The following is an 18,373-nucleotide window of genomic DNA, read 5'->3' as shown; positions in this document are numbered from 1 at the left end:
TAAGATCTTTATTAAACAAGTTAGTATTTTTAACATCTTTCAGAATACTCCTCCCTTTGAAATATACTGGTTTAAATACCACCTCTAGCTTTTCCTACAACTACCACAATTAGCAATGATTTTTGTGATTCATAGATTACCTAAAGTGTAAGGAAGCCCATTATATGCCAAAGGATGCATTGGCAGTTTTATTAAAAAAGCCGACCTCTCTCTACCACTGCTTTCAGATTTCTTTTAGTCTACGACCCTCTGGCCAAGGCATAACCCTAATTTATAAAGGTGTTTAATAATCCAGAAGGAAAAGCAGGCTGTGCGTTCAAAAGCAGGACATATGCTGTGGATGTTTTGTAATAGTCTTCATGAATAAACAAGAAACCAAATGCAGATCAATGAAACAGTAAAAAGGTAATAAAAAGTCTTTAACAATAAAGGCATCCAGTACCATAAAAAGCTGACATCTAGAGAATGATTTCTAACCAGTGACACAGGCCAAAGACCTTATTACCAAGTGCCTTGCTTTTCTAGGCCCTCCAGTTCTACTCTTTAATTTTTTCTCCATGTTTCACTTTCTTCAGTACGTTAATCCACCTCCATCCACCTCCAAACCCGAACCTAACTCAACTGAGACCTCGCCTCAAGCCCCGGACAGTCTCTATCCCATCCTGACATAATTCCCAGATTAGGGCACCTGAGTTCCTTTCTACCCAAGAGGTTACACTGTAAATTTAGAAATGTATAGTCAAAGCCAGGGAATAAAAAGTTTAGATCTGCGAGTGAGAACCCTGACTCCTGACATCCAGCATTTCAGCTCTTCTGCATCTTTAAGCCAACAAAAATAATGAGGAGGACTTCTTCATCTGCCAGTCCACCTACAAGAGATTTCAAGCATCGAAGGCAGAGGTAACTCTTTCACAAAACAAAAACGCGTCAGCCGAAGGCAAACCACCCCAGGCACGCATCTGAACTGCAACGGCAATCCCTTACCCCGGACTTCAATGGCAATCACGTGGCAAACCAATCCTTGGACTCGGTTCCGTGTGCCTGCAGTCCTCCGAAGTTAGATGACCTCATAACCAAGTTCTCCCCTTCCCTCTGCTGTGGTCACGTCAGATACCTGTTGCATCACCTGGAAAGTGGTCTTCAGAGGCTAGCAGAGGGGCCCCACCAGGATCTGCACAGAATCCAGCTGGGCGGGCTCAGCTGGAGCCTCGCTCACGGTAAGGAGGTTGCCTTGGAGGCAAAGGGGTACTAGCTCTGGTTCCCCTTGCACGAGAGTCTAGCACACGCACCGACAGCGATGACTTTCGGGACTTGGAAGGGCTGGGGAGTTTCTGAAGACTCGGGCAGAAAGAGGTGTGCGGCTGGGAGAGGCGGCAGAGCTGGGAGAGCGGGCGCTCGGGGACGAGGCGGCCCGAAGTCCGGGGGGCACGAGTGGGCGGTCGGACCCGCGACGGAAGCTTCGCCCAAAGGACGCCGCTCGGCCGCCGAGGTGTCGGGCCCGACGCGGGCTCCGGGCCGCGCAGGGGGCACCGCCGAGGCTCCAGCCGCTCCGAGCCCCGGCCAGAGCCCTCGGGCGGACCGGGCAGCGCTGCCCGTCCGCCGACGTGCGCGAGGAGTCGAACAGCCTCCCGCTCCCCTCCCCCACCCCGAGAACTAAGCTGGAGGCGGAGACGCGAGGCAGGAAGTGTAGGGGCCGGGGGCCGGGGGCCGAGCCCCGCGCCGAGGGGCCGGAGAATGCCGGCCAGGGTCGCACTCACCATGTCGTACACGTTGAGCACCACTAACTGGTTAGCCCCCATCCTCCTCCCCGCGGCCGCCGCCTCGTCCTCCAGCCGCTCCGTCTCCGCGGGGCCGAGGCCGCTCCCACCCCCGCGGGCACTTCAGGGGGCCAGAGCCGGGCACTACGCGCACAGCCCGGCCCGCGGCAGCCGGCGCGGGAGCATCGGGCAGCCGGGCCGCTCCCGGGCGCCGCCGACAGGACCCTCTGCGCCGACGGGGCCGGACCGCTGGCGGGCCCGCTCCGGCTCAGGCGCCTCCCCTCGGCAGCGGACACGTGGGGAAAGGCGGGGCCTGAGCGGGGAGGGGGGCGGGCGCCAGGCGCCCCGGGGGCGGGGCCGGCCCGGCGCGGGGGCTGAGCCCGCCTGCGCTCTGGCTCCGCGCGGCCGCACCTCGGGACCTAAAATGGCGCCTCTCCACGCTGGAGGAGCGGGGGTCCCAGAAAGACTACAGTTCCCGGCATGCAGTGAGGACTCCCCGGCTCCCCGCTCGAAGCGCGGAGGCCCAGTCTCCACGACTACGGCTCCCAGCATGCCGCGGGGGTCCCGCTCCTTGCAGCTCCAGGCCTCCCCGGGAGACTACAGCTCCCAGCATGCAGTGCTTGGGATCCGCGCCGGTCTTCTGCAGTCCGCCCTTGGCGGCAGGTGAAGTCCTCTACCTTCAACCCTTCTTCGTCGGTGCTGCTACTGTTAGTTTCTGTCGCATTGAGCCCTTTGAAGCCAGCGGAATATGTCAAAAGGCCGTAGTGACCACCCTGTTGTCCAAACCCTCCTTGCCTTTTCTTTTTTCTTTCCTTTCTTGTTTTGCACGTGGAGCGGTGGGGAAATAGAGGAAGGCAGGTTGCTGTGGGGGGAGGGACACACTCAATATGAAATCTTACATTTTATGAAACTATCTTGCTGACATGAGAAGAGAGTGCAGTACTCACAGATTAGCATAACCTTAGGGCACGTATTTGTCGTGTGCCTGCCATATGCCCCACAGTGTTGCAGGTCCTGGGGAACACCGTCAACGAGAGGAGGAAGGACAAATATGGGTGATATGTGCTTTGCAGAGAATCAAAATAGGATGAAGTGATTGACAGCGATCTTAGATTAGCCGCAGCTGGAAGGTCTTGGTGACGACGTTTGGTTTAAATTGAGATTTGAATGGCAAAGATCCGTTTGGACAAATATCCCATCAAAAGGGATATCAAAGCTAACATTCAGGCAATTAGGAAGCTCTTACACAGTGCGTGCCAGAAGGTGGCTTGGTTATTGCGAGTAGTGGGGAACACTGAGAAAATTCTGTTTGTAATATTTTGAAAGTGGAGCCTACAGGGAGTTACTAATGAGTTGAGTGTTGTGTTTGTTAGGGAAAAAGCATTCAATGGTAATTTCTAGATTTTTGACTTAGATTCTTTGGGTAGTAGTGCCATTTAATAAGATGTGAGACTTGGGAAGAACAGTTGGGAGGAGGGAAATCAAGAGTTATGGTTTGGCCACGTTCAATTAGAAATGCCTTTTAGGGGGCGCCTGGGTGGCTCAATCGTTAAGCGTCTGCCTTCGGCTCAGGGCGTTATCCTGGCGTTCTGGGATCCAGCCCCACATCAGGCTTCTGCGCTAGGAGCCTGCTTCTTCCTCTCCCACTCCCCCTGCTTGTGTTCCCTCTCTCGCTGGCGGTCTCTCTGTCGATTGAATAAATAAAATCTTTAAAAAAAAAGGCTTTTAGGCATCCATGATATCAGGTAGGCAACCGATAAACTGAAGTTGTGGCCATTATAGATAGACTCTCAAGCCTTGGGACTGATTGGATGACTTAGTAGAGAATTTGTAGCTAAAGAAAGAAAGGGGCCAAAGGCAAAGCTCTAGGATCCTTCATTTAGAGGTCAAGTAGAGGAGGAAAAGGAACCACAGAGGCAGAATGACCTGCAACGCAGGAGCCACAAGATTCAGCAATAAGGAGTCTTGGGAGGAGTGGGATCCAGGGGACATCTGGAATAATGTGAGTGAATGTAAGGTGAAGAAATGGAGACCATAGACAACTTGGGATAATAGTGACAGAGGGCTGTGTGGTCAGTGGAGGACATTGGAAAGACGAGAGATGCCGAGGTAGAGTTGTATGTAAAGAGAGAGAAATTGATGGAGGAGGGGGGAGATTTCTCAGGGGAAGGTAAGAAGAGGAAGTGATCTAGAGCACAAGTGACAGGGCTGGCCTTTAGTCCGGGGGATGCTTCGTCCCTAGTGACAGCAGATAAGGCAGGTGCAGGTCACAGTGGTGGCACAGAAGATGTAGAAGACAAATGGAGGCGGGTTAGAAATTTGGGGGTGGGGGAATGAAGATGTTCTCTCCTGATTTGCTTTTTTCTGAACGAATAAGAGGCAAGATGATCACTGGAAAGCTGGAGAGGCAAGGTGAGGGATATAGGGAATTTGGAGAGAGAGGGGGGTGTAGAATAGGGAGAAACAAATATGCTAGGGAAATAGGATTCGCTTGCCAGTGTCGAGTGACGGTAGGTGCTGTGTGCATAATTGTTATTTGTCCTCAGACATGCTGTGGACCAATTTCTGAAGTTAATTTTTTGGCCAGCCCTTGCTTCCCCTCCCTTTCCCACTGTGGCCTTCCTCTCCACCTAACGGTGTTGAACAGACTACAGGTGTGGGGGAAAGGCACTACCCACAAGACTTCACTTAGTCTTGGCTGCACTACTGGCGGCTCACATGCCTGGTTCACTTCACCTCCCACCCTGCACACTTGCTTTGTCCTTTGTGATGTCATCTGCTCTCAGCTGTCGCTGTCACACACATGCTGAAGAGACCGATTCCCCCATCTCCATCCCCCGTGTCTCTCCGGAGCACTAGGCCAATGTAACCTGCAGCCTGTAGGACTTCTCCACAAGAGGTGTGAGTTTCCTATTCCGCTTTACAAATAAGCACCAACTTAGTGGTTTAAAATGACGTAACACAAGTTTCTTATCTTAGAGTCCTAGGAGTTAGAAGTCCAAAATGGTTCTCTCTGGGCTAAAATCAAGGACCGTGTTCCTCCTGGAGGCTCTAGGGGGAGAACCTGCTTCCTTTCTCAGCTTCTAGAGGCTGCTCTCCTTCCTTGGTCATGGCCACATTGCCCTGACCTTTCTTTCCATTATCATATCTTCTCTGACTCTCCTGCCCCCCCTTCACTTAGGACCACCCTTGTGATTACATCGGCCCACCTGAATAACGCAGGAAAATGTCATCTCAAGATTCTTAATTAATCACATCTGCAAAGTCTTTTTTCCTACATAAGGTAATATATTTGCAGGTTCTGGAGAATTCTATGAGGACATCTCTGGAGAGCTATTATTCTACCTATCACACAGGATGTCCCCTGATCATTTCAAATTCATCAGACACGAAAGAGAATTCACTGTCTGATGATGGAATGACTTGTATTGTTCGTGTAATTTAGGGATTGATCCACCAATAACTGAAATTATCCATTATTCATCCATTGAGCAAGTATTAAAGGAACACCTTTTACGTGTCAGCGCCTGTGTATCACTCGTACATTGTGATGAAAGAGACAAGACTGCTACCCTCATGAAGCTTACAGACCAGTGGAAGACATAAAAAAATGTATATGCTCATTAATTTAGCCTTAAATTGAAGGAGACAAGCAGTAGTAGAGCATAATAGGGAGACTTTTTTGGAGTAGTTGTCAGGAGTTACTCCAGTAATATTAAAGACAATAGAAATAGAAAATTTAATAAAAACAAAGGAAATGTAATATAAATATTAACACAAAATTTAATATAAGGAACATGTCCTATAAAATGTAATATAAATGTTAATTGGGTATCGGAGGCCTAAAAAGACAAAAAAGAGAGCACTGAGGTGTTGGAAGGGCAGCTGTCATCCGTAGGCCTTGGGGAGCAAAGACGTTGAAATTTAAAGAGTTTTAAAGCTTGGAGGAGAGACTTGTTGAGCTGTCTTTAGTGTCTCTAAAGGGGCATGAGGATGCTGGTCCTGGAAGGTTTTTCGAAATCTGAGTCAGAAATGCAACAGTGCTACCGAAGCCCGCTGCCTTGCTGGGGTGAATAAACATGGCTAAGTCACACAGACAGGAAAGGTGGGGACAGGAAGCCCTTCCTCCTCCTGCCTGCCAGTGTCCCTCTGGCACGTGGTACCAGAGAAACCGACCAGAGTGCCAGCCTCCGCAGCCAGAAAGGCAGATTTGAAACTGCTAGGAGGCTTGATATGATCTCCCACAAATGATTCCTTAGGCAACCTGGAAGGAGACGTAAGTTTCCAAAGCATTCTAGAGGAAAATAAATTTTCGGTTTCTTGCCATGCGAGCTGCGTGGTAGAGAGGAACTGAGTTCAGCTGTGCCTGACTTACTGTTGTGTACCAAATTACCCCAAAACGTAGCAGCTTCCAGCAAAACATCTGCCAGTTTCTAGGTCAGGAGTCTGAGAGCATCAGATTCCTGTTTAGGTGAATTTTGCTGGCTCAGGGTCTCTCCGGGAGTTTCAGTCATCTGAAGGCTTGACCGGGGCTGGAGGCTCCACTTCCAAGCTTGCTCATGTAGCTGAAGCAGGTGGTTTTGGTTGGGCACCACATGGGTCACTCATCACCGGGGTGGCTGCTTCTTTCAGAGGGATCCAGAGTGGGAAAGTGACAAATAAGGAACACTGCAGCAAGCATGTGCTTGCTCTCTCTCAAATAAATCTTAAAAAGATACATAACTTAGCAGTAACCCGCAGACTTTGCTGTCTTTGTCAGCCCATGTTTTTCAAACGCTTGCTCTATTTATTGCACCTGCTAGCACTGCCCTCCACCGGGACATTTCCCCAGGTCACCACCAATGAAAACTTTAGCAACCGAACCACCAGCTCGAGCCAGAAACTACTGGGGCCCCTCATACTCTCCGGGACTGTGCTGTCTCTGCCTGCTGGGTGCTGGATCAGTCTCAAATGCCCTCTGACTGCCCATTTTCTCAGACCGCTCACGTCCCCACTGCATTACTCCAGGTCCTCTGAGAAACAGTCACCAACATGGGATTAAATATGCAGTGATTTTATTAGAGGAAGTACTCGAATGAAAGGAAATAGGAAGTTGTGGAAGGTTGGGGAAATCATTAGAGTGGGAGAGAGAGAGAAAAAGAGTGAGAGACAAGAGATTGGATGGAAGTGTCCCACATCGCCATGCAACAGCCATGCAATACACAAACGTTTGGGAAAGCCTTCAGGAGTCCTTGAGGCAGGCCGGCAGGAGTCCTGGTCTCCCTAGGATGCAGTCTGCCTAAGTAACCCCACTGCACTCAGTCACTGGAGGGGAGCAGCATGGGGGTGCGTGTATGGCGGTGCAAATGTGTTGATGGGTGCCAGCTGCCAGCGCCCTGGGTCAATTCCACTCTTGCAGCAGGAGGTGTGCAAGGAGCATTCTCAAGGCTGCCACAAACCACTCATCTTCCTGCCACCCTCCCTACATCGGAACCCTGGAGCTCTGGCTTCCCTCCTGCAACAGCGAGGGAGATGCTCCGTTCTTAGTTTCAGCACTGGATCTCAGCCGTCTTGCCTACTCAAAGATTTGGGCCGAGCGGGTACCCCCTTCCTCTCCTGGATCATCAATTCTCCCCAGCTACTGGATTTTTCCTACCAATATTTAATAACATCTTCCCAGCCTCAGCTCTGCCTCCGGTTGGCCTCCATTTCTTTGCTCCCTGCCACAGAAAGGAACTCCCTGAAAGGGTTGTCCTCACTTGCTGTCCGCACTTCTTCATTTCCCATTCTTTTGTTCACAATGAAAAGAGTTGTATTTTTTTATGAGTAAAAATAGTATAAGTTTGGGTGCCGGGGTGGCTCAGTCAGTGAAGCGTCTGTCTTCAGCTCAAATCATGATCCCGGGGTCCTGGGATTGAGTCCCAAGTTGGGCTCCCTGCTCAGCAGGGAGTCTGCTTCTCCCTCTGCCCCTCCCCCCCTCGTGTGTGCGCTCTGTCTCTGTCTGTCTCTCTCTCAAATAAATAAAATCTTTCAAAAAATAGTATAGGTTCAATGTGGCAGGAAACAATAGCAAGAAAGCAAATACCACCTGGAATTACGTTTGTCTGGGTGCAGACACCCGGTTCTACAATTGGGAGCAAGTTTCACATGCTGTTCCTCTTATGTTTCCCTCCTCACAGTTGTAAGGGTTTGGTTCATAACTTCCCCTCTACATCTCTCGGTATATCCCCACTCCCCTCCCACGGTGACACACATGCTCGCCCGCACACAATGTTAACAAAATGATGTGTATCTTTCCATACACTTCTTCACGCTCTCATACACAGAGCTTTTCTTTCGTTTATATGATAAGATCGTACTATAACTACTTCTGTGCAGCCTGCTATTCTCATGTAACAGAACCTTGTGGAAAATCTTTTAAATCAACTAGTACAGGGGCGCCTGGGTGGCACAGCGGTTAAGCGTCTGCCTTCGGCTCAGGGCGTGATCCCGGCGTTATGGGATCGAGCCCCACATCAGGCTCCTCCGCTATGAGCCTGCTTCTTCCTCTCCCATTCCCCCTGCTTGTGTTCCCTCTCTCGCTGGCTGTCTCTGTCAAATAAATAAATAAAATCTTTAAAAAAAAAATAAATCAACAAAGACAGATCGAATATAAAACAACCTATATATATAGGTCCTCCCCATCCCATCTCATCCCATAAATAGATTCTTAGGAGTGGAATTTCTGGGTCCAAGAGCATGTATATTTTTAATAGATCTTCCTGGATTGCTTTCCAAAAACGATGGAATAATTCGCTTTTCCTTCTGCAGTACAAGAGAATTTCCCTCCTGGGGCACCTGGGTGGCTCAGTCGGTTGAGCATCTGACTCTTGGTTTGGGCTCAGGTCATGATCTCAGGGTGGTGGAATCAGCCCCACATTGGGCTCCACACTCAACGCAGCGTCTGCTTCAGATTCGTTCTCTCTCCCTCTCCCTCCCCCTCTGCCCCTAACTTGCATTCTCTCTCTCTCTCTCAAATAAATAAATAAATATTTTTAAAGAGAATTTTCTTCCCATCCCTGACCCTTGTTCCTCCCCAAGAGTATTGCCCTTCCGAGCTCGTGGCCTCAGGTGAGGAGTGCAAGCCTCACAGTAACTTAGGTTTGCATCACCCTGACCTCTGGTGAGCTCGAGCACCCTCGGTGGATAAGCCCCCGCTTTGGAGCCAGGGCGCCTGAGTGCGAATTCCAGCTCCACCTCTTCTCAGCTGTGTGACCTTACAAAAATTATTTACCCTTTTTGTACCAGTTTCCTCATCTCTATATTGGGACAATAATACTTCCGTCTCACGGCGTTGTTGAAGAAGGTTAGGTAAATTATTAGAACAATTCGTGGAACGTGGTAAATACTAAAAAAATAGTTGTTTTAAGTATGTTTATTGGCTATTTGGGTATCCTCCTCTGTAAAATGACTATATTCTTTGCTCCCATTTCTGTTGGGTAGTTTTGCTTTTTTTTTTTTAAATATTTTTATCAGATTTTGTCTCATCTCTTTCAACAAAGATTTTAAAGGTTTTTTTCATGTGTGTCATACACCTTTTATATTAAATTTAATTCTATATAATGTGTCATTACAATGAATACATTACTTTTTATTTTTTCTATTGCTGTTATATAACATTATAGAGAATAGGTATTTTATTTATTTATTTATTTATTTATTTATTTATTTATTTATTTAAGAGAGAGCACAAGCAGGGGAGGGGCAGAGGCAGAGGGAGAAGCAGGCTCCCCACTGAGCAGGGAGCCTGATGTGGGACTCAATCCCAGCACCCTGGGATCATGACCTGAGTGGAAGGCAGACACCTAGAAAAGGTATTAATTTTTAACTATTTCTCTCATATTGAGCCATCAGGTTATCTTAATCTAGTAATTCCTGTTACTAATTTTGAGTTTCCTAGACATATTATCTTTTTATTGAAAGAGAGGATTTTTATCTCCTTTCCCCCAGTATTTATAAGGTCATTTCATTTTATTTTCTTCTTGTAATGTCAGAGCTCTCAAAATGATGAATAGCAGGTATCCCGGTCTTGTTCTTGATTTTAGTAAAATAAGACATTCTAATTATGGACAACAGCTTTGATCTGTGTCCATGGACTTCCATCTTGCTCTTCTATTTTTGTGATCTTCTAGTCTTGATGTCTGTGCTATAGATTTCAGACTTGTTTAGCTGGCCTGCACAATCACGTAAGCCAGTTCTTTTAAATAAATCTCTTTACACACACACCCACACCCACACACACCCCCCCCCCACAAGTTGTGCTTCTCTAGTTGAACTCTGACTGTTACAAACACTAATTGTTTGAAAGCTGTGGTAACATTTGGATAAATTAAGAAGCTTATGTTGAACATGAAAATCATATTTTAAAATTTTAAATTAAAGCTTAGAGCATCGGCTTCTCATTTTCAATATAATAAGTTGTCTATTTCATGTGTGAATCTACCACTAGAAAAACTTCTGAAATACATTTAGGACAGATTATTTAGGATACATTAAGCCTCTTATACATAAATTAACTACAGCCATATAAGGTTTCATATGAAAAGTTTCATGCAAAATAATATTTGGGGGGGCGCCTGGGTGGCTTGGTTGGTTAAGTGTCCAACTCTTGATTTCGGCTCAGGGTACTATCAGGTCGTGAGATTTCGCCCTGAGTTAGCTCCATGCTCAGCTAGGTTCCGCGCTCAGCGAGGAGTCTGCTTCCTCCTTCTCCCTCTCCCGCTGCCCCTCCCCCATGCTAAAAAAATATTTGACATATTTACACACTTTCAAAAAATTTACTTTCATTCTTAGGATTGATTTTAATAGGCAAATTTAGTTTTCTTTTATTTTAATTTTTAAGAAAGCCATATAAGAATATATAGAACACCTTAAGGTAAGGGCAAACACCTTAAAATTAATTTTATAACACACAATAGGTATAAGAATATTTGTCTTGGGGTCATTTAAGAACATTTTTAGAGCTTGAATTTGTTGATACGTACCATATGCTTAACCTTAGTATTTCTTGGTCACACACACTTGTAATATAAGTATATATATACTCTCTCTCTCTATATATATATACATACTAAACAAACTTTCAATTTTCCTAATTATTCTTTTGTTTTCTATCATATCTGTTAATTGGTTCATAAAGATACTGTTTATAAATCCTCATATAATGGAAATAGCTCAAAACTAGAATACTGAAGAACAGTAGCATCAGGACAAAGAGGAAGGCGGCAACCAGGTAGCCACTTGGACTGAAATAAGAAAAAAAAAAGTCATTAGAAGTCATCATTCATTTTGGTTGTCAATTTGCTTAGTCAAACAATGTTTGAATGGCTAGTTCCTAGGCCACTGACAGAAAACAAAGATTAATAAGATACCTACCCTCAAGATGTTTGCCTGTTCGTGTTAGAGGTTGACTAGGGAGGAGAATAGACAGTGTGATCAATAGAATGAGAGAAAGAAATATAAAATTCATGGGGGCCAGACATCAAAGAAGGCCTTCCAGTGGAGGGGACCTTTGAACTGAGTAGCGGAGTTAGCCGATAGGAGTAGGACCTGGAGCCTTAGAACGGGTTTGCTAGATAAAAATACCTGGAAGTAGAGGAAGAAACAGGTGAGCATAGAGTTTTAGGCTAAGGGGGATGCCTATGCAAAGTTGTGGAGGCATGGGAAAACCTTAAGATCACCTCAGACATTCTGGAGCTAAAACTCGATCAGTATGATCAGAGCTCAGGTGGTAGGCAGAGTGGTAGAGATGAGGATTGATTGGTGGAGACAGCTTTTGTTAAGCCACAGCGTGTGGATTTTGGAAGGATGATTTTTTTTTTTTAAAGATTTTATTTATTTAACAGAGATAGAGAGAGCCAGCGAGAGAGGGAACACAAGCAGGGGGAGTGGGAGAGGAAGAAGCAGGCTCATAGCGGAGGAGCCCGATGTGGGACTCGATCCCAGAATGCTGGGATCACGCCCGGAGCTGAAGGCAGACGCTTAACCGCTGTGCCACCCAGGCGCCCCTGGAAGGATGATTCTGATTGTAGGGTGAAGAAGGGATGAATGGGAAACATGAGTGTCGAGGGAGAAACCCCAGTTTTGAGGTTTTTTAATAATGCAAGTATGATGAGGGTCTTAATTAAATTAGTGGCTGAGGAAGTGGAGAGAAGCCGATAGATCTAAGACAGATTTGCAAGCTGGACTGTCTTGATCTTGGTGATTGTTGAGATGTGGGGTTTGAGAGTGAAGGATGCCTCCCAAGCTTTGGAATGAGGTGACCATGAGGATGCTAGCACCATTCACTGGTAGAGGAAACTCAGAGGGAAGAACACTCCAGCGAGGGCGTGTAAATACAGCTGGTTTACTTCGGGGCATATTGAGCTGGAGGTCCCTGAGGGCCAACCAGGGGTGTGTGTGCGCGTGCGTGCACACCGCTTATTAGATGCTACTTTCAGCTGGGTGCCAGACATCTGCCCCTGCACCTGGGACTCTGCATGGGTGCTTCCCACCAGAGTAGATTTACTGCTTGAGCCAAACGCTGTGTTGCTTTCTATTTGGTGTCCTGCTATCTGACTTTAGTTTTTGGTTCCTTTTTAGGCCATATGTATTTATTTGCAGTGTTACGGTTTCCCCCGGTCCTAGTCCTCCTATGCTGACCTTCCTCCTATGTGGATACAAGCTTAATCTGGCTCCAGTGAATGGCTTCCTTCTTAGAAGTTAATTAACTAACTCGACAAATCATCTGATATGAGCCAGGTATTGTGGTAGTGCCTGGAAAAACAATGATAAGTAATAATAGACATGGTCCCCATCTCCTTAAAGAGCTTACATTTTAGTGGGGACGTGTTAATCAATGATGAGAAAAGAAATATAAAATTGCACTTGTGACAAGAACCAAGTAGGAGAGATACACAATGCAATGCAAGCTTGCTATAGCAAGATTTAACCTGGTGATAGGGTCAAGAAATGCCTCCTTGGGGGAAAAGATAATTATCCTAAAATTTGAAGAATTAAATGGAAATGTAGTTGGTGAAGTTAAGTAGATAAAGAGGGGAAGAAACAGTTGCCAGATAGAAGAAATAGAATGTGCAAAGATCCTGCTATGGGACAGAGTATGGAGAAGGTTGGGGACTGAAAGGTTGGTGGGTCTGTAGCAGAGATGATGAGGGGAACATAATGCAAGACGAGATTAGAGAAGTAGGTGGCGGCCCGACCACAGAGGTCTTGCAGGCATGTTGAGGAGTTATCATTTTAAGGAAAGAAACAACGGTTTCAAGTTATAAGATTAGCATTTGAGAAGATCTCTTTGGCTTCAGTGAAGAAAATGAACCAGAAGAAAATAGAAATGAATGAAGGGACACTTGTCAGGTGTCTATTGCGGTAGTTCCCATCTGAGACAATGGTAGCGTGGATTGGAGTGGTGCTGACGGGGTTGGTAAGAAGTGGATTCATTCAAGGGCAATTCAGGAGATTAAATGAATGGGAGCCAGTGACTGTTTGGACGAACTGAGGGAAACACAGAAACGAACACAACCCTAGGTTTTTTGGTTTTTTTGCGGGGGGTTTTCATTTTTGACTCATAGGTATTGGTTTGTACAGTTCAGTGTGCTCTTTCCCGAGAGAAGGAACTCTGGAAAACAGGGTTGCCAGATATTCATCTCCAGAAGGCACCATTCATATCACAGCCCACATGAATGGATTCTCTCGGAGCTGCGCAATGACAACTGTATACAATTACCCTGATGGATCCCTTTTAGAGTGGGACAAATAATGGGGCAAGGGAGTGGGTGATAAGATCACAAGATCATTTGGGGGCATGTCCAGTTTGACCAGTCTTTGAGCCATCTAAGAGAAGAGGTTACTAGATGGTGGGAGGTATGGCTCTGGATGGGCCAGAGATATGTGTGGAAGTCATGCGTACATAGATGCTTATTGAAGCCACGAGTGTGGATGAGCTTGCCCAAGTGAGAAGCTCACAAGACCGGGGCTGAGCCCTGATGGAAATCAACATTTCCTGGCTGGTGACGGAGGTCAAGGCTCTCTTTACCCGAGAAAGAGTGGCTATAGAAGTTCAGGAAAACCCGTAAAGCAATACAGTGGTCGAAGGAAAAGGCAACAGCGACGAAACATGAAATGAGATGAGGATTGACAAATATCTCTCAGGTCCAGTGTAGGCCATTCCACTCAAGATGGTGAAAGAGGAGGCTCCTGAACTCAGCTCCTTCCATGGTCACGGTCACACTCATGCCACCGCTACCCAAGGAACAGTTCCCTCCAAAAGAAATACAGAAACTAGCTGAGCAACATTGACACGGGTGAATGAGAAAAAAATCTAGCCTCATCAGAATGGGTAGAAGAGACTGGGACACAGTCTTACCATTAACCCCACACCCAGCACAGCAATGCACAATCAGGAGGGAACTCTCAACTTCCAGCTTCTCCCTAGAGCGAAGAGTTTGGACCCAACGTTGAGTCCTAACATAAAATTTCCACCTGAGGGACAGGTCCCAAACACTTAGCTCTGAAAGCCACCTGGGCTTACGTCTATGAGACCTACGGGGTTATAGCAAACAAAGGGGTCCCGAGGACTTGCAGTGGCTAAGCACCCGCCCCCCCCAGAGACAGCAGACTGAAATGCCCGTCTCCCAGTCTTGCCATGAAAGAGGCCTATTTGCTTGTCTTAAAAGCTGCAACCTGAGGTTTAGGCTCCTGATTTAACACAGATTGAGGGGCTGACTGCAATCCTCTCCAGAGCTGGGGAGCGTGGCACATGCCATCTTAACGTTCTCCTTCTGCTTCTCCCTAGGTCATTGGTAAATCTCTGAAAGGAGCTTGGGTACATGTCTGGTGCCCCAGCTGCTCTGGCTGCTGTTGTCCAGGGGACACACCCGTTAGTGCCTGGCTCTGGTGGCCCGCAGAGCTTCCATTCATTCGTAGTACAGGACTGCAACCAACGCCCGCAGTTTAACTGGCTGTTAACCCGGGACTCGGTGCGGACGCAGCAGACAGAAACACCGCCTCGTCTTTCCTGGAAAGAGGTCTATTGGCATACTTTAAAAGTATGTCCAGCTTCCAATCAGCCTGCATCTAGGTGCTGATCGAGGTCCTCTTCTCTGGGACCCTCTTCTCTGGGACACCGACAGGTCTTGACACACCCTCAGTTACTCGCAAACCCTAAGAACTAAGAAGGCATCTTGGACAATCAAAGGTTTGAGAGACAACAAACAGCTAGGGCCAGGCTGAAGAATACGGTTCATCTCCTACCTGAGACCAGTCTTTCAAGACTGGGAAAGGTTGCTGTTTTATCTAATTCAGAAACCAACGCAGAGAGGTGATCGGTGGAGTAGTAAGAAAGCAGACTGGGTGGGTTAGGGACACAGGGATAGAATACAGGGGAAAGGAGACTATGTAGACAAGCCTTTTGAGAAATTTGTCTCGCGAAGGAGAGGGGGAGAGAGAAGGGCAGCTGGAGGGGGATAGGAGGTTGAGGTTTTATTTATATTTAAATTAAAAACTTAGGGAGTGATTAAAAGCTTATGGGGGGGACCTAGTTGAGGGGGAAAGTTGAATATATAAAAGAGAGAAGAAATAAATGATTTGGAAGTTTCCTTAGAAAGTGGAAAGTAAGAGGGTTCAAAGCACCAGTAAAAGAATTACATTTAAAGAGGACTAATAAAATGTCTTTAATTGTAACAGGACGGGAAAAGGAGACGAGGGATATAGGTGTTGGTAGGTTTCTGTGTTTGGAATCAGGAATCAGGAGTGATCCTGCCTGCGGGCCTCTAAGATCTTTGTATTGGTGGAAACAAGCTCCTCTGATGTTCGTTCAGGAAAGATGGTCCAAGCAGGAAGCTGATTGATAAGGTGTGAGGTAGTTAAGGAGAGTGGAGATACTGGTTGACCAGAGAAAGGTACTAAGATTCTCGGGTAGTGCTGGTGACCTGTATGACGTTGGTGATTAATCTGCCCTGATTGTGTAACTTTCTTTACCAACCCTTGGCTGCTCAGGTGTAATCAGGAAAAGTAGGTAGTTGGGGGCTTGCCAGATTGGGGGGGGGGGCAAATCCCAGAGGGGCAAGGGAATAGTAGCAGGTGTCATACACTTTGAAATGTAAGGAAATAGTAAGTAAAAAAGGGAGTGTGTTTAAAAAAGTTTTTTTGGTTTTGTTTTAGAAGACCTGGGATAAATAATGGTCCGGAAGTGGTCATGGCACCCTGAGGCACCTGGGGGTCGTTGGAAAGTAAACAGCCATTGCTCTAGAGGGCTGAAGGTTGAAGCAGTGTCCTTGGGGCACAGAGGGACATAGAGGGGGAGCTCAGGGGACGGCTGATGATTTAGGTGAGGTTGCTGGTTAAAAGGTAACAACTCCCAAGGACAGAGAAAAACTTGGGGAAGTGGTTGAGTACGTCGGAAGACAAGGAAGTACCAAGATCTTTGCCTCCTACGGCCTCATCGTCAGCCGATGTTTGCTCAGGAGAAGGGCTTTCTCACTAGGAAAATGGTCCCCACCAGCTAACCCCTGCTCTGCCTCTGCTCCCACTTCGGGGGCTCAGGTGTCACAGAGACTAACTGCAGTCACTAACCTGGGGACCCCTAAGCTGCATCATATCCCCTAGGTGCTGGAATCCAGCTCCTGGGAGGTGAGCGGGGGCAAATAGGAGAAATCCTCCTTCACTGTCGTCTCTCCTCTCCAGCTCACCAACGCCCCCTTCTGACAGTGGGCACTTGGGCGCACGTACGTTCCCCGATGCCCATCGAAACCAAACATGGCCATCTATTGGGAAGAGAAGTCACGGCCAAAGGCCATAGGTGTTTCCCAAAGTCACTCAGAAGCAGCGTGGGGCGCATCTCATTTGTAGGCTACTTACACTACTAATCTTCCATCAGCACAAAACATCAAGGGGTCAGTAATATTTAAAGTAGGGCCATGAGAAACTTCATTGTTTGTCTTCCGTTTTTGTTTAACATTTTACAAAAGAACAAAAACAAAAACCCAGGCCCAGGTCAGAGAAGTGAAGTCATTTGCGATCCCAGTGTTAGCATGAAGACTGTGTTCTCCAAGGAAACTGGAGCCCAAGAACATGCCTTTGCTACCTGTCTCTGGATGCATCAGGATGACCGCCGGTCATTGAGGGCTGACTCAGGGTCAGTGGGGGCACAGCCACTGTCTCCTCCCACCCCCCCGCTGCAGCCTATGATCTGCCCTTTAGGTGGGGTTCAAAGACGTTGTCTGATGGGAAGACAGAGGCTGCTGAGGGGATGGGACAAATGGGACCCCAGCCGCAGCAACAATTCTCAGAAATTCCTTCCTGCCGTATCCCTGAGATAATTGATACGTACAACTTGAGGAGGTCACATATAGGGCCGAAGTATTAGGGTCCCAGGGAAATGGGGGAGACGTGCTTTTCCTGCTTTGGCTGCCACCCCTGTCTTTTACAACTTCTCGCACTAAAGCCTGATGAGGCAGCGGGCGTTACCTGGGAATCATTCCGAAGGTCTCTATCGCAAATATCGCCGTTAGGTTACAGAAGCTGCAAATGAGAAAAATAATATTCACGATCAAATTAAGTGCGGTATAGTAAAAGACTCCCTCCAGATCTTTATGGTAACGACCGGATCATAGATAATCTTAATGAAGGTGTCAGTTTCTCGATAGTGGAGAGAAGAGATGCATTTCTATCACAGTTGTGGTGATTTTTCCATACGTGTGACTCGGGCTGCTTGCTGCACATTTCTCAGCGCTTGTCAGTCAGTGCCACCTCACTGCCCTCCGAACATCAGGACATCGTTGGGCAGTGGGTCCCAAGGCGATGGCAAGCATAATGTTAATGGTAATCACAATGCTTCACTGAGCATGAGTGCTCGTTGAAAATGAACACCAGCTGAGCACATGCTGCGTACCAGGCAGAGTACTGAATGCCCTAACACGAATTATCTGCCTAAGCCGCAGAGCAACCCATCCTTTTGGATGAGGAGACAGAGGCTCAGGTAGATTAAGCTACTTGCAAGAGTTCACAGTTGTCGGCAGCAGAGCTGGGATTTGAATTCAGGCTTTTCTGGTCAAAGAGCCTGTGCCGTTCACCTGACGTAGGCTGACTCAGGAAGCTAAGAATGTTCGGAACTCGAGACAGGGCACTGTGTTATTATTTCTAAAATTACTGAGTATCTCTCATGATTTAGCAGATTGCTTGGAATGAGACAGGACAGAGCTAAATAAACATCGATGATAGCATTTCACCTATCTTCATGTGGGAGAAGAGAGAAGAGAGGAACTTAACTTGATTGAGCAAAATTAGGGATTTTTACCCAGGTACTTTCATTTCATCCTCAGAATACTCTAAGATAGGTATTATAGACTCATTTTACAAATAAAGAAATAAGCTCAGAGACTAAGCAATTCGCTTAAGATGACATATCTACCAGTGGCAAAAGTAGGGTACAAACCAAAATAGACTCTAGAGTAATGCCTTCAAGGTCCATCCATGTTGTAGCAAATAGCAAGATTTCCTTCTTTTTTATGGCTGAACAATATTCCATTATCTATATAGATATATCTATCGAGGAATATCTATCTATCTATCTATCTATCTATCTATCTATCTATCTATCTATC

The 18,373-nt window shown here is 46.9% G+C and overlaps 2 protein-coding genes across 3 annotated transcripts in view; both read right to left on the bottom strand.

The window, feature by feature from the left end:
- The window catches only part of DESI2 (desumoylating isopeptidase 2), a 44,626-nt gene extending 42,649 nt beyond the window's left edge, over positions 1–1,977 (bottom strand). The window contains exon 1 of one of the 2 annotated variants that reach the window (XM_040636081.1): positions 1,758–1,977. In XM_040636081.1, coding sequence (XP_040492015.1) covers positions 1,758–1,799 — 42 coding nt within the window. In that variant the 5' untranslated portion in view covers positions 1,800–1,977. Of the gene's footprint in view, positions 1–984; positions 1,042–1,757 lie in introns of those variants that run through there. The other variant, XM_040636082.1, reaches the window with a different exon arrangement.
- An 8,510-nt stretch (positions 1,978–10,487) lies between these two features.
- The window catches only part of CATSPERE (catsper channel auxiliary subunit epsilon), a 175,942-nt gene continuing 168,056 nt past the window's right edge, over positions 10,488–18,373 (bottom strand). The window contains exon 23 of the mRNA XM_040636085.1: positions 10,488–11,020. Coding sequence (XP_040492019.1) covers positions 10,867–11,020 — 154 coding nt within the window. The 3' untranslated portion in view covers positions 10,488–10,866. The remainder of the gene's footprint in view (positions 11,021–18,373) is intronic.

Source organism: Ursus maritimus, unplaced genomic scaffold, assembly GCF_017311325.1.
Source record: "Ursus maritimus isolate PB19 unplaced genomic scaffold, ASM1731132v1 scaffold_2, whole genome shotgun sequence".
Classification (NCBI taxonomy): domain Eukaryota; kingdom Metazoa; phylum Chordata; class Mammalia; order Carnivora; family Ursidae; genus Ursus; species Ursus maritimus.
This window is presented reverse-complemented; position numbering and strand designations above follow the sequence as displayed.